Source organism: Heterocephalus glaber, unplaced genomic scaffold (genome assembly GCF_053883595.1).
Source record: "Heterocephalus glaber isolate CG9 unplaced genomic scaffold, H.glaber_assembly_v1.0 deba00001460, whole genome shotgun sequence".
NCBI classification, from domain to species: domain Eukaryota; kingdom Metazoa; phylum Chordata; class Mammalia; order Rodentia; family Bathyergidae; genus Heterocephalus; species Heterocephalus glaber.
The window spans coordinates 2,022,730-2,037,484 of NW_028258307.1; the positions used below are offsets into that span (position 1 = coordinate 2,022,730).

Sequence of the window (14,755 nt, forward strand, 5' to 3'; positions counted from 1 at the left end):
CACCAAAAGGGAAGAGGGGTTGGTTAGGACATCAGGAGGAAGTTAGTGGATGGAATCTAAGTCTGGTCATGCCAACAGGATGCTGGAAATTCAGAAAACACAAAGGAGAAAAATAGCTATCCCTGAGCTCAAATGTAGGAAAGGAAATCTACCTTTTTCTCCCTAAAGAGAGATTATAGAAGTAATGCCACTGACAGATATGGGGCAGTTAAAACACGTAGCCAAATGTTTGAAGGGAAAATGATACACTGAGTTTTGGAACTGAGTTTAGGGTAACAGCAAGACTCCATATTCTAAGTATTTGGAAATGTAAAAGCTGGCCTTTTGCAAAATAAGATACAGCTTTCAGGAGCCATGTACAGATGAGAGTGGCTGGAACCATGAAAGAAGCTAACTGCCTATAACAAAAAGAGAAGAAAGAGAGAGAAGTAAAAGGGATGATGCCTAAGATAAGGCCACGGTCACACACTCCTAACCTCTTACTACCTTTTGGCTTAAAGTGTGGCAAGCAGAAGGGTACAAGTTGAAATGAATGCACTGCTATATGACAACAACCCATACTAGAAATATGACATAGCTCCAGCTCTGAGCAGTGTGGCCAAAACACCCCTGTACAGCCAATCCTAGGCTAGCTCTCTGAGAGGAGAGGGAGAGTGCTAGGTAAATAGACTATTACTGTGTCACAGGGCAAGTGGTATGGTCCATTCCTTTCCATGTTCATTTCCACTTAGCTATAGAAAATCTTACTGGCTAATAACATTTTCTGATGTGATGGGAAAAACCAGTTATATAGAAACTAGCAAACAATGACAACCCCAACCCCTGCCTGTCCAGTATTCTTCAATGCACTATTCTCCTCGTTGCTCATCCCAGCACATAACTGAAGTCATGCTTGTTTTCTTCCTGTGTTCCAGACACAAAGAAAAAGTGATTTTGCCCTCAAGTCATTCATAGTCTAGTACTATATATCCATAAGCAGTGACTACTGTGAGCTCTCAAACTATAAACGTTTGGTGACAGAACAATGAAAGAATAGAATGTAGATGATCCACCACTCTTATTTATAATACACTGACACTCTGAAAGTACATTTGGTGGAATTCAGTCTTTCAGACATTCAGAGGTTCAGTGGCTTTGGTCAGCACAGGATGGCAGGGCAGCCAGGGATGCTTCATGGGAAAGGCTTGGCCATCTGCCAACACGGCAGCATGATGGCAGAGGCTTCTGGGACCTGTGAAGGGGACAAACAGGTTTAACAAAAAGGCCTCCACTCTGTCCTGGGTGAGCATGGAGGCCTACTCACTCCCAAAAGCCCGTACCCAAAGCTGATGTCTCTACCCAAACAGCTTCCTACTGAGGGCCTCAGCTTCAGCTGTCCTCACTCTCGTCTCTCCCACCCCAGGCAGGGCTCACAGTGACTCCTGAGTTTGAGGGCAGCAAGACCCACCTGGATGGTGCTGTGCTTGATGCTCAGCAAGGCTTTGCTCAGGAATTCAAAGATGGGGAACCATTCTTCTTCCTGGCCAGAAGCAAAGTATACCACTAGTTGCAAGAGTTACAGGGGAAGGTGGGAAGAAATTGGCACAAGTCCACCACCATTACTGGGACAATGATTTTCAGGCATTAACCACAGTCTGCCCAACATCCATAGCCATTAGTAAGGGCCTGGTGTGGGCCACATCCTTCATAAAGTGCATAAACCAGAGGATGAAACAAGCTGCAAATGCAGGACTTGCTTCAAGGAGTGAAACATGGCTTCTCCTCTGGGAATTCATCCTCTTCTAGGGAGGAAAGACATGGATTTGATAAGCAAAACATCTAAGCAGCAATGCAAATGGAGTCACAAAATCACACATAGGTGCTTTTCCAGTGGAGAAGAAAGGGTGCACTGAGGTTTGAGAAGAGGAATGCATTTATGGAAGACATGAAATTCAAATGAGGCAAACTGACAGGAAGGAGGAAGGTAAGGATATATGGGAAAAACAATACTTTTCCTAAGCAGGCATTTAACAGACATTTAATGGAGGAATAAATAAAAAGATGAGAGTGCAATGCACACAGGTACACGTGAGCAATTGCAGAGGCAAAACATCGAATCAGGTCAGGCAGAAGATGAGGCTCACAGCGGTACAGTGGGAAGGAAGGCTAGACAGGAGTAAGGATGAGATGGTGGGAGGAATGGAATACCTTCTCCCAGGGCCACGAGGAAAACAGAGGGTTCTGGAACAGAGAATAAAACAATCTAAGAGCTTTGGGCAGAATACAAAGGGGAAAAATAACAGTTCTGTGTCCTACAATTTAGAAATTAATCACACATTGGGGAAAATTTTTCTAAAAGGAAAATTGTTTCCTATCATTTTCTTTTAAAAACCAATGTACATCACTCACCATAAAAGAAATACACATAATGCCTTCTACATAATAGTGGAAAGAATTTGTCCCCAAAGATCGTTTCTTTGTATAAACGATGCCACTACAATTGATACTTCAATAAAAATGAATATTTATGAAATGTAAAATGACTTGGATTAACTTATTCCAGTTTCACCCTCTAAATTTAGATTTTTAAATCACGCCAAAATGTAGATTTTGATTACAAAACCAAGTTGGAGGGGGAAAAAAAAGATGCACTTGACAAGAAAAAGAGAAAAATTTTTTTAAAAAACTTAAAATAAGTATGACAAAAGATGACAGAAAGGTGGTCAAGTAAACTAAAAACACTGGAGATATCATCTTCAACATGGAGTTATTTAATTCAAGAAGGCAGTCATGTTAGAAGACTCAAAAGTTATAAAAAAGCATGGAGTAAAAAGGCTACGTGCCCCATGCATCCTTACTTCATGGGCGAGTCCTCCCCCAGATATTGGTCTCCCAGCTATCCTCTCAAAGATTCTTTATACATCCCTATTATTAATTTCCTCCTTGTTCAGACAAAAGTTAGCTTGCTATCTATGTTCTTCTGACCTTGCTTTTTCACTTAACTCTGTATCTTGGCAATCTCTCCACACTCATTCATACAGACATCCCACATTCTTTTTACAGCTGCATATTCCATTGTCAGGATGAACCATAATTTATTTAACTAGCCTCTACTGATGGGCATTTGGGTTGTTTCCAATCTTTGGCTATTGCAAACAAAGCTGCAGTGAATAACCTGGTACAGTCATCATTTGGCATGTGTGCAAGTATATCTGTAGGGCAAATTCCCAGAAATTGGATTCTTGAGTCAAAAGGTAGACGCATTTAAATTTTTGATAAATGCTGCCAAACTGCCTTCTATGAGGGTGGGGCTGACATATACTCTCGCCAGCAATGTACAAGAGTGCATGGTTCCTTAAGAATTTACCAACAGAGTGTATTATCAAAGCTCTGGATTTCTGCCAATCTGAAAAACGGAAAATGGTATTTGCATTCTCTTCATTGTCAGTAAAGTTGAGAACCTTTTGTTTTTTAATATGTTTAAGAGCCAAGTGTATTTCCTTTTCTGTAAGTTAGCTGTCCAAAACCCTCCCCTGTTTTTCTAATGATTGTTGGTGTTTTCCTTACTGATTTCCAGAAGCTTCTTAGGGAGCTCAGCCCTTCACTGTGACATGTGCTGCATATATTACCCCAAGCTGTCTTTTGACTTTTCCTATGGCAGTTTCTAACTTATCAACTGTTTACATCTTCTGATTTTCAAATTACAGTTTCCTTTTTTTATATTTAACTAAATGGAAAAGTAATTATGCCCTGAAACTCTAAAACCAAGCTGCCGGGGTACACATTCCAGCCCCACTTCTTATTACCTTTGTGATCCTGGATAAGTCACCTAATCCCTCTGGGCCTTAGTTTCTACATCCGCAAATGGGGGACAATAACAGTTACTGGCCTCATCGGGTTATGGTGAAGATTAGATGTGTTAGCATACGTAACTATTAAAGTGCCTGGCACAGAGTACACTCAGGAACTGTGAGCTATTATCATCACCTTATATCTATTTGGAATTTCACTTGGCTTAAGGTATGCAGTACATGATGACTCCATGGTCCCAACAACATTTACTGAATATTCCATCTTTTCCCCATGGATTTGAGATATCACATTTATCATATGCTATATTCCCATATATATTTAGGAATATCTGATCTTTTTTCTCTCTTGTACATTTCTAATTGTCTTATCTCCTCTGACCAAACAACACAATGTTAAATAACAACTAATCACTCATCGTAGGCCTTTTCTGTTTTGATCCAATTTAGGTAGCCTGGGATAAATTATACATTAAAAAGTTTAAACGTTTAAATCTTATCTTCTTGCAAAATATAAAGCTGCTACTGTACCACACATAACAAAAGGTGGAAGTTTACTTAGGGGTTTTAAAATAGTAGGATTTTTTCCAAAAAGGCAGGATGAAAGCTAAGATGACATTAAAAGCATGTGGTACTAGGCACTAGGCTAAGACCACATCCTTATCTTGATTCGTCTATGGTGAAAATCTCTAATGTTTCTTAATTATGATGGAAGTAGGTCTTTGGGCTAAAACCAGTATTATTTTATCATATTAAGGAAGTAGCCATCTATTCCTACCCTGTTTAATGTTATTATTAGGATAGTTGTTAAATTTGGTCAATTTTGCAGCACCTGGAAGGATATCTATATCATTTTTCTCCTTAGAGTAATTAAAAGATGAGCCATAATAATAGACTTCCTATTAACACATGATCCTTATACTGTGTTAAATCCCAGTTTACTCATATTTATTTTGCATTTTGTATCAATATTCATAGGTGAGACTGGTCTATAGTTTTCCTTTTTGTATAATCTTTATCAGATTTGGTTTCAGGGTTAGACTTGCTTCTTACTAAGAATCTGAATGTTTCTTTCAGCTTAAATAGTATTAGAATTATCTGATCTCTGAATATTCAGTAGATGTTCTATATCAAACTGTCTACACGTGGTGCTTTGGGAGGAGGTGCCTGTGACAATGTTATTTCTTCTATGAAAATCAAACTGTTTAGATTTTCTACTGCTTCTGGGTCACTTTGGGCCAATTATATTTACTTTAAAATTATCAATTCTGGGCTGGAGATGTAGCTCAGTGGTAGAGCATGTGCCAAACATATATGAGCACCTGAGTTCAATCCCCAGCACCATAAAAGGAAAAAAAAAAAATTCCATCCAAATTTTAAAACTTAGGCCGTGCATGGTGGCGCATGCCTGTAATCCCAGCACTCAGGAGGCTGAGGCAAGAGGATTGCCGTGAGTTCAAGGCCAGCCTAGGCTACACAGTGAGCTCAAGGATAGCCTGAACTACAAAGCAAGACCCTGTCTCCACCAAAAACCTCAAAACAAAACAAATTTTTAAACTTATTTTCAAAGAGTTGGGTAAATAATATCTTATGATTCCATAAATTTTCTGTTTCTAGGTCTCCTTTGTGTATTTGTACTTTCTTCATTATACCTGTTCATTGTTTATACATTTTTGTTGTTGCAATACAATTATTTTCAACAATCTATTAATATATTATTTCATTATTTTTCTATTTATATTTAAACTTCTTATAAGATAACCAACAGGTATTCTTCATCTGTTTCCCTCCTTCCTCAAGAAAAAGCATCATAACAAAAAATATTTATATATAATGAATTCTATCAAAGAATGTAAAAGTGAGAAAGCAGAGATTGAATAGTACCTATCAAAGTTATTCTATGTGACAGTTTCAAATCCTAAACACCTGATCAAAAAAACAGATTAGCAACATTTCCACTATGCAAGAAAGAAAGAAAGAGAGAAAGAGAGAAAAAGAGACAGAGAGAAAGAGAGAGAGAGAGAGAGGGAGGGAGGAAGGGAGGAAGGGAGGAAGGGAGGGAGGAAGGGAGGGAGGGAGGGAGGGAGGGAAAGAAGTTCCATACAAAATAAAAGCTGGGTTTTCACACTAATGAATTCACTGGAAATTAGATCAATTCTCTTTATAATGAACTCATATTTTAACATCATAGGAGGTATTCTGAGATTTCAATTATGAGCCTTCCACCTCTTGCCCATCTATCCAACTGCCCACCAATTCCATTCAACAAGCATGAATTCCCCCTTGCCCTCCATCCCAAAGTTCTCTGAATATTCCTTGTGCTAACCAGGCACTGGAGCAGAATGAGATGACCTTCATGAGGAGGCCAGGCACTCTGTCTGCCGTGCACCCCATCCACCAGCCAGTGTTGTCCAGAAGTCACCCAATCCTGAACACAGCAGGCTGCACGTGAGGCAGTCCGGCCCAGGGTCAGCTTTAACCAGTCACCAAAGTCACTCTAGTCACGTTTTGATCCCTTTTAGGTAGCATGTGAGAAATCAGATGTTTAAAATTTGAAGGTTTAAATCTATTACTGGGCTAGGGCTGGGGATTTAGCTCAGTGGTTTCGCTGCCTGCTGTGCAAGCACAAGGACCTGAGCTCGATCCCCAGTACCAAAAAAAAAAAAAATCTATTACTGGGTTGCTGTTGACAGAAATCTGGAAGTTTCCTTAAGAATACAGTACAAAGAAGCAAAGATTAAAGCTAAGATGATGACCCTTAGCACCAAAGGCATTTGTGAACAGTGCATACCTGATACCAGGTTGAACAGTGTCACCAAACAGGCAGGCCCTATCTTCCAAAAAGGTGATACTTTAGGCACAGAGCTTTGAGAGAGTCCAGTGCAAACAGCAGACACAGACTGAAGATAAACAGACCTGAGGAGCTTTCAGGATGGAAATTGGAGTAGAGACGAATTCAACATTCAAAATAACATGAAGTCCATAATTTTCAAGAGTAGTCACCAAAACCCAGTAGAGAGATAATGTTTATGTGTGGCTGAAAACCCCCTCTAACTTCACTTGTTTTTGATAACTTGCTTTTAGTTGACTTTACAAATCACGAGTTCCGGAGGCCTCACAGCAGTATATTATTAGTCTTCTAGCAGCTCTGCTGTAGATCATACCTCTGATGGGTGGGTTTTGGTTGCAGCCATCTTCATGGTTCAGAGAGAACAGCCCCACCTCTCCACTGTCTAGTCACTTCCTCACTGCTGAGATCCAAGATCAACACCCGCAACCTAACCACTTACTGCTCCAATTACTTAAACACAGGGTGACCAAAACTGCAGTTTCTTCATTCATTTTTATAAAATGACAGGAAATATTTTAAAATGACAATTTTATCAAATGTATTCAATACAAGAATCTACTGGTTAGAAAGATAAAATAGAAACAAAGCTTTTGTGGGCTGGGGATTTAGCTCAGTGGTTCTGGCACCTGCCTTGCAAGTGCAAGGTCCCGAGTTTGATCCCCAGTACCAAAAAAAAAAAAAAAAAAGAAACAAAGCTTTTGTAAATAAGGAGGGCAAGAAGGGCTGAAGAGTAATGTTTGGCATCATGATCATCATCATCATCAATATGCAAGCAAACACACTGCCCCAGTGACACTCAGTAAACTGTCAAGTGGTTAAAGGAGTTTTGCTTATAGTTTGTAGAGGTTTCACTTCATAGTGGGCAGAGGGGCATGGTGGAGGAGAGCTGCTCATGGCAGGGCAGCAGGAAGCATAGAGTGACCGAGGGAGGACAGAAGGAGAGAGACCCCTCCAGGCCACACCCCCAGTGACCCATCTCCTCCTTACATCACATTTAGCTATAAACTCATCAGTGGAAAAACCCTAACTCATGAACATCACACTCCCATGAGCCAATCCCCTCCCAGATGCCCCACCTACGAGCACATCTTGATATAAACCACAACACCTGTCTTGTATTTAGCCACACTTCTATCCTTTACTAGAAAAAGCTAGCGCCTCTTTGAGCACAGACCCTTCATTAATCACTTATAGAAACTAGCAGTACAAGGGTGATTTATCCAAAACTTCCCTAAATCTCACTCCTCCCCTTTTCATGGCTGATGACACCAAGGGAAGAATAATTAAGACACTTTCATGATTTGCAAGGGCATCCTGACCTTGTGACTATGTGCCAGATCAACAGATTACCAGTCACCAGGTTTGCAACATCCTGTTCCAGACCACTGGAGAGACACCTGGAAGTGTATAGTCATCAATTGTTTCCTAACCTAAGTCCCTATTTTTTCTACCTTTCCTAAAGGACAAAAGGAGCCTGAAACTTGACCTGACTTAAGATGGTCTTTCAGGACACAGGTCTTCCAGCGTCTTCCTGGTTTTGCTGGCTTACTGACTTAGTGTAGATATTTCCTGGGCAAAAGTTAACACAGTTGAACAAGGGGGATATATGCATTGTAGACTTGGCCCTACTCAAAAACAAGCACAGCTCTATGAAAAGATGGAAGAGCCTGAAGTTTTGCAATTACAGGTTTTGTATGAATATGAAAAAGAAATTGTTGTCTCTATCATACAAAAGCTGTTAATCTTTTATCAAAAGTCTCATATACTGAGAAATTTATATACCGGGAAGTATATAAATTATCAAAAGTCTCATTTATATACTGGGAAGACACTGCTCAAGATAAAGCTAAACTAAATTTTGTGGGGTTTTTTTTTTTTTGGTACCGGGAATCGAACTCAGGTCCTTGAGCTTGAGAGGCAGGTGGCCGAACCACTGAGCTAAATCCCTGGCCCAGCTAAACTAAATTTTAGCTCACCTTGATCACGAACTACTTTGGAGATCTGTTGAAGAATTGTTGGATTCATTCTTTCTTTGGTGCCTGGATACTTCAGAAGGTAAAGAGAAGGATTAGACTAAGCTGAAGAAGATCAGCATTCATTGCTTTTAACATCCATTTATAAATACTGGCTTCTAAAGATATGTTTATAGTTTAGATAAACCAGTTATATAGTTTATATTCTTTTAAATAATCTGGATTTTTTTTCTCAGCACTCAATCTCTGAATTGCAGTAAAAAATAAATAAACTTCTAGGGCTGAGGATGACTGGATGAAATCTTGGGGGGGCGGGGTGCCACAGGAAATAGAAGCAGCGAATTAGGTTAAAAGAAGACACACAATTTCCAAACCACCTCAAATCCCAAAGACTTCTACCTTTTCTAATCTCACACCATGTATTAATGATACTATTACAGGCAGCTAAATTACATAGGAATTAACGTACAGTCAGAGAGTGACTGGGACCTCAAGGAAGTCAGCACAAAAAGCAGTGGCTCGAGGCAAATCTGAAAAAAAGCCAGGCTTCAAGATAGAGATGAAATAGCCAGGCCTACATGTCTCCCTAAAAGACAAACAGTAACTTGAGATTATATTGTAATTAGCATCACCTGGTCCAATAAATGCAGATAGGTGGATGACCAAAGCATCTGGACCCATCCCTTCCCAAAAATGCCTTTGTTTTTCTCATGTACCTTGCTATGTGACTCATTTCTATATTGGCTCAATGTTAAATAAGTGGCTCTACTTGTAATCCTATAGGTTGTAGTTTGGCACAAGTTGTACCCACAAGTTGTACACAAAGTCACATTGTGACTTTGCTATATAAATTACCCCTGACAAAGGGCCTCAGTGACCACCGAAATCCAGGAGCTATTCTCGCCTTATTTCCAATAAAACTCTCCTAACTTCTTCCTTTGGTTCCTGACTTCATTCCTTGATGTTGTGGGACCATGAACTGGACACATTTGATATCTAACAGACCTGGAGTTATATTTGTCCTATGTCAATATGACCCCCAAAATGACCTCCTATTATACTCAATAATTCTTTAAGGATAAAAAAAAATAGAACTTTTAGGAAAAAATAGAATGCAAGATTTCTTTGGCATTGTGTCATATGTAAAAGATTAAACACCATTAATACTCCAACAGCTCTATAGCAGTTACTGATGAACTACAGCAACCATTAGAACCCAGAAGGCTTGTCTTAAATAAGACAAGGTGCTGGGCTCCATAAAAGTATCCAACTTAGTATCTAAGAGTGCAAACTCTACCTAACCCATCCCTATCCCCACCCTACCCCCCATTACCACAAAGCGATGCCTGTGCTGCAGAATAAGGGCAGAGCACCACGATGAGGTAATATAGGCTGAGTACTCTTCATCAGAAATGCCTGAACTAGGGCTCCTTTAGATTTTAGATTTTGTCAGATTTGGGCATATCGGCATAAACAGAATGAGATGTCTTGGACATTGAACCCAAGTCTAACCATCAAACTCACTTATTTCATATACATCTTGCAGGTTGCTATATACAATATTGTTAGCACACCTGAGTTTTGACTGTGACACATCCAATTTGGAATTTCTTCTTTACGGTGTAGTGTGGTGCTCAAAGTTTTGGATTTTGGAGCATTTCAGATTTCAGATTTTCAGATTAGGGATGTTCAACTTGTACTACTCAAAGTATGCTCCCGGTGTAGAAAACAGTTTATGTAATCAGCTTATGAGTAAGGCATTTAGCTCGGGGGAAGGGCCTGTTACATAACCAGCCATATTGATAAGAATTAATATAAGACTAGACAATGAACTAGAAGTCTGCACCAAGGATGAACTTCCTCTGGCAAAATGGAATGCAGCCCATCTACCTACTAAGCTCCTGAGTTCTGAAGAATTTAGAATACAGACAACCAGGGTTTTTTTTTTTTCTGAAACCTCAGTTTCCTTTAAACCCTACATAGTGAAGAACTAGGTTAGCCTGAGTTTCAATTGGTCATTTTAAATCCACAGAGCCACCTGTGATTAAGTAGCCACTAAACAACTGAGCAATTCCTGCGCTTTGTTTATCTATAACTAGCTCTGGATTGAGGGGCCATGCAGCCACTCACTTGGGACCCCTCCTGTAAATTCCACAGCTATTCTCCTTATTTCCATCAAAAACTCTCCTAATTTTCTCCTTTTGGTTGGAGACTTCAGTCCTTGATTCTGTGAGACCACAAGCTCGGTATATACAGTAACACTGGTACTTGTGGAGCCATGTCTACATGACAGAAATTCAAAGTAAACTTTTAAAAATGTTACTGCTAGTCAACATTAGTGAGCATTCGAGTATGTGATCATTTTCCTAGTATTTCCTTTTTATTGTATTTAAGTATTAGTATGAGAATGACTGGAATGTTTGAAAAGTACAGCTCTAAAATGACACCTCCTAAATAACTGACAACCAAACAGCCAGAGGAGCAGAAGGGCCAGGGGCAGCTTCTCCTGAAGGCATTACTGCCCGGCAGCCCTAGGAAAATTGGAGTTAATCAGCCAGACTACTGGCCTGAGATCCAATTTCAAAACTGAAGTTTGCACCGTTAGGTCTCATTCCAGCTCTTCTCGGGACAACACGCAACATTATCGCTGCAGGAGATCCAGGGCGACAGCAAAGAGAAGAGGAAGCAGCGCCCCAGGCTGCCCGGCACACCCAAGGCAGAGGAGGGCGTCCCTCCTCCACGCCTTTCTGCCCAGATCTCGGAGCCAAGGTACTGCACTCCAGGAGAGTTAAACGGACACACCAGATTCTTTCATAGAACTCAGTTCTGCCTTACTAAGCGAAAAGGTAAACAAAACAAAACAAGAAAAATGGAGCTAAGGCTGCAGCACACGACAGCAGAATCCCCGGGGGGCGTCACGCGTGCGCAAATCCAGACCCAGCGCCCCACGGAGGCGCGCCTGCGCAGGCCAGATCTAGGCCCCACCGGAGGCCGGCGACAATGAAGGACCTGCAACGCTAGCCCCGGCACGCATGCGCAACCACGGTGACGCCCGAACTCCCGGCGCTTGTCGGTCCTTACCCGCTACGGGAATCGCCTCCTTCCGCCCGGGCAGGGCCCCCTGAGGGCCGAAGAGCGTGGAGGCGGAGTCGCCCATCCTTGAGCCGGGAAAGAGGCTGTGCAGGAGCTGGCGAGCCCTCGTGACAGCCGAGAGCATAGGCGGGCGCCGGCCGAGGAGCGTCCGGGTGGGACGGCGGGGCCGAGGGCGAGGAGGCTGGCTCCAGGCGGGCGGGCGCCCCGGCCGAGGTTGCCTAAGCCTGGACGCCGGCCGGCTGTCAGCGAGGGCGTGTTCTTAGCCCCAGGGTGCTCAGGCCAGCGCGACACCACCAGTTCTGCCTCAGCTGTGGGACAAAGTTCTCAGGTAGAGAACGCACGAAGTACGTAAAGCGACAGGGGCCAAAATATGGTCACGCTTAGCGGGTGCTACACTTGGATTAGTTTCTCCCGGTGGCCACCTCCTTAGCGGCTGTTCATTATGCCCAGTAAGATATAAGAGGATCTACCTCCCGGACAACTAAGAATGTGTGTCCATTTGCATTCCAGCCATTGTAGTGTCCTTTTGATAACATAACATAACAGCGTCCTTTTGATCCAAAGTGAAAACGAAGCACAGTTTAAAAGTGCAGAATAAGAATGATGTATTCAACTTAACTACTCGTTTTTGTGTGTATAATTTTATGTATATATTATGCATATATATAATACATGCATTTTTCAGGGCCTTCGCACTGAGCTCATCCCCAGACACCCCCCCCCCCCCCAGCTGGCCTGGAACTTGCCATCCTCCGAGTACTACGATTGCTTGTGTGTATCTTCATTCCCAGCTTATAAATGTATTCTCAATCCCCATTTTGCAGGCCATAAAGTAGAAATACCAAGCTTGCAAACACTCATAATACACTCTAGGTGAAGCTAATGGTGCTGTTAGATCCTTCTGGTTTTTGAAACCACAGGAGTTAACATCTGGTCTTGTGACAAATTTTCAACCTAAATATAAGGTGGCTGGAGCCAGATGAACAATTTGGGAGTTCCACTTGTGAAATTCTGGTTTTACACAAATAACCTGCCAAAGTGGGCGGACAGTCTCATGAGGAAGGAACTTCAGATTACTGCCCACAGAAACCAGAAGCTTTGATCCAACCAGCCACATAGGTTAAGTTAGCACCTGTGTTCATGTGGGGCTGTAATATAAGAGGATTAGCTTACTGTATAGAATGTTGCCAGACATACAACATTAAACAGATCAATCCGTTTACTTTGTAATGTCAATTTCCCCTGGGTCACGTTGTGCCTCAGCTTTTACTTTTGATTTTTTTTTTTTTTTTTTTTTTTTTTTTGCTATGAGATTATACAGGGCAGATTCTACAAGCCCTTTCCTGAAAACACAGTGTCTCTTCTGGGCTTGGGATGACCTGGTCACTGCCAAGCATTTTGGGAAAAAAAAAAATCATTCTGTCACATTAAGTGTTCCGTGTTTATATGTTGGATTTAATTGCACAAAGTCCCTGAATTGAATTAGCAAAACCTTTCCATTTCTTCAAGAATGACTCTGCCTTATTCAGAAGTACTTCAAAGTTCTAATCCAAAACTAGCCTTAGGTTCTAGATTGAATACAGATTCAGGCAGAGACCCAAAGATACCTTATCTAAAACAATATACAGACTCCACCAAAAACATGTATACATCAGGAAAAGAAAAATTGGTATAGAGTCTGCCCAAAGAAGTATACATCAGGAAATGAAAAACTTTGTATAGAATCTGCCAAAAAAAAGTATACACCAGGAAAAGAAAAATTTGTACATATGTTTTAATACTAAATTTATTGAGACATCATGAGATTAATACAAGGTACCTTTGACCTCTACAATTACAAGAGGTGCTCAAAGTGGTGGCCATTAGTTTTCAGGCATTTATTAGTACGGTGAAATACTGAAGTGTGTGTGCTTTTCTTGTGGACTCTGCTGTTACTTTTGTTTTGTTTTTCTCTCATTTAATGATTCAGAGGCAGAAAGTCGAGGACAAGGAGAACTCTACCATCATTCATGATCTCTGTCCTGGATCCTTGGGGCACTCTAGCACCTGCCATTTCATCTGTATCTTAGCCCAGTAAAAAGGCAGAGAGAAAAGAGGTCACATCTCCATGTTTTATTTAAGAGTGGCCCAAAGGTGGCACGTGTCATTTTGACTCTTACCTAGTTAGAGACGTAACCAACATCTGTTAGAAAGCTAAACAATGAAGTTCTGCAGCTGAGCAACCAGAGCTCCAATTAGCAGTGGGCAGTTTGGAAGTTCTGGTAATGAAGAAGATGCATGCAACCATTCATCATGATACATCTGCTTAAGTGAATTAATAAATGGCTAACAGGCTAGTAAAGCACAGTTCTGGGGTGTCTGTGGAAGACTGACATGCGGGCCAGTACCCTCAAAGGGGAAGACTCACCCCTGACATGGGTGCCACAACCAACAGGCTTGTAGCAGGGATGGGAAATAAAAAAGAAAGGAGGAGTAAGTGTGCCCATTTCTGAAGAGCCCCAGTCTTTACCATCTCCTTTGGACATCGGTCTCCAGTATCTTCAGCCCTCCAACACAGACTTGCACTGGTGACTACTGGACCACTGCTGCATCTTGATCCCTCTTCCGGGGCCTCCATCTTCTTGAGTTGAGCAGCTCCTGGATGCTCCAGGTCCACACCATCCTGACAGCCATTGTGGATTCTTCCACCTTGAATTCCACAGACATCCACTGTGGACTCTCCCACCTCTGATCATGAAGCCTAACTAATAAATCCCCTTGCATAATTACACATATATTTTCTATTGATTCTGTTTCTTAAGTCCCCTACTACTGTGAGAATGTACGTTGGTGGGCAATTCTGTCACAGTCCACTTATTTGGCCACCCAACATCTATGTATCCTCTTACAACATAGAACACACTCTCTTCCCGGGGGGGCGGGGGGGGCAGGGGACAAAGTTCCAAGCAATTGTTTCCTGCTCAAAGTCCGCAAATCTGGAGATGTGCAGTTCCATAGATACAACTATTCTGATCCTGTTGCCTAGGAAGTATTCCCCTCTCCACCCAAAC

The 14,755-nt window shown here is 41.6% G+C and overlaps 1 protein-coding gene and 1 long non-coding RNA gene across 5 annotated transcripts in view; one reads left to right on the plus strand and one right to left on the minus strand.

Annotated features, from left to right (window-relative positions):
• The window catches only part of Msra (methionine sulfoxide reductase A), a 368,989-nt gene extending 357,122 nt beyond the window's left edge, over nucleotides 1–11,867 (minus strand). For 2 of the 4 annotated variants that reach the window (XM_087216696.1, XM_087216702.1), the window contains exon 1: nucleotides 11,694–11,867. In XM_087216696.1, coding sequence (XP_087072822.1) covers nucleotides 11,694–11,829 — 136 coding nt within the window. In that variant the 5' untranslated portion in view covers nucleotides 11,830–11,867. The remainder of the gene's footprint in view (nucleotides 1–11,693) is intronic. The other 2 variants (XM_087216699.1, XM_087216697.1) reach the window with 2 other exon arrangements.
• On the plus strand, nucleotides 11,865–14,475 carry LOC110350051 (uncharacterized). The gene is made up of 2 exons (XR_002396348.2): nucleotides 11,865–12,049; nucleotides 13,675–14,475. It is a non-coding gene; the product is annotated as an uncharacterized LOC110350051 (long non-coding RNA).
• Nucleotides 14,476–14,755: the final 280 nt, after the last annotated feature.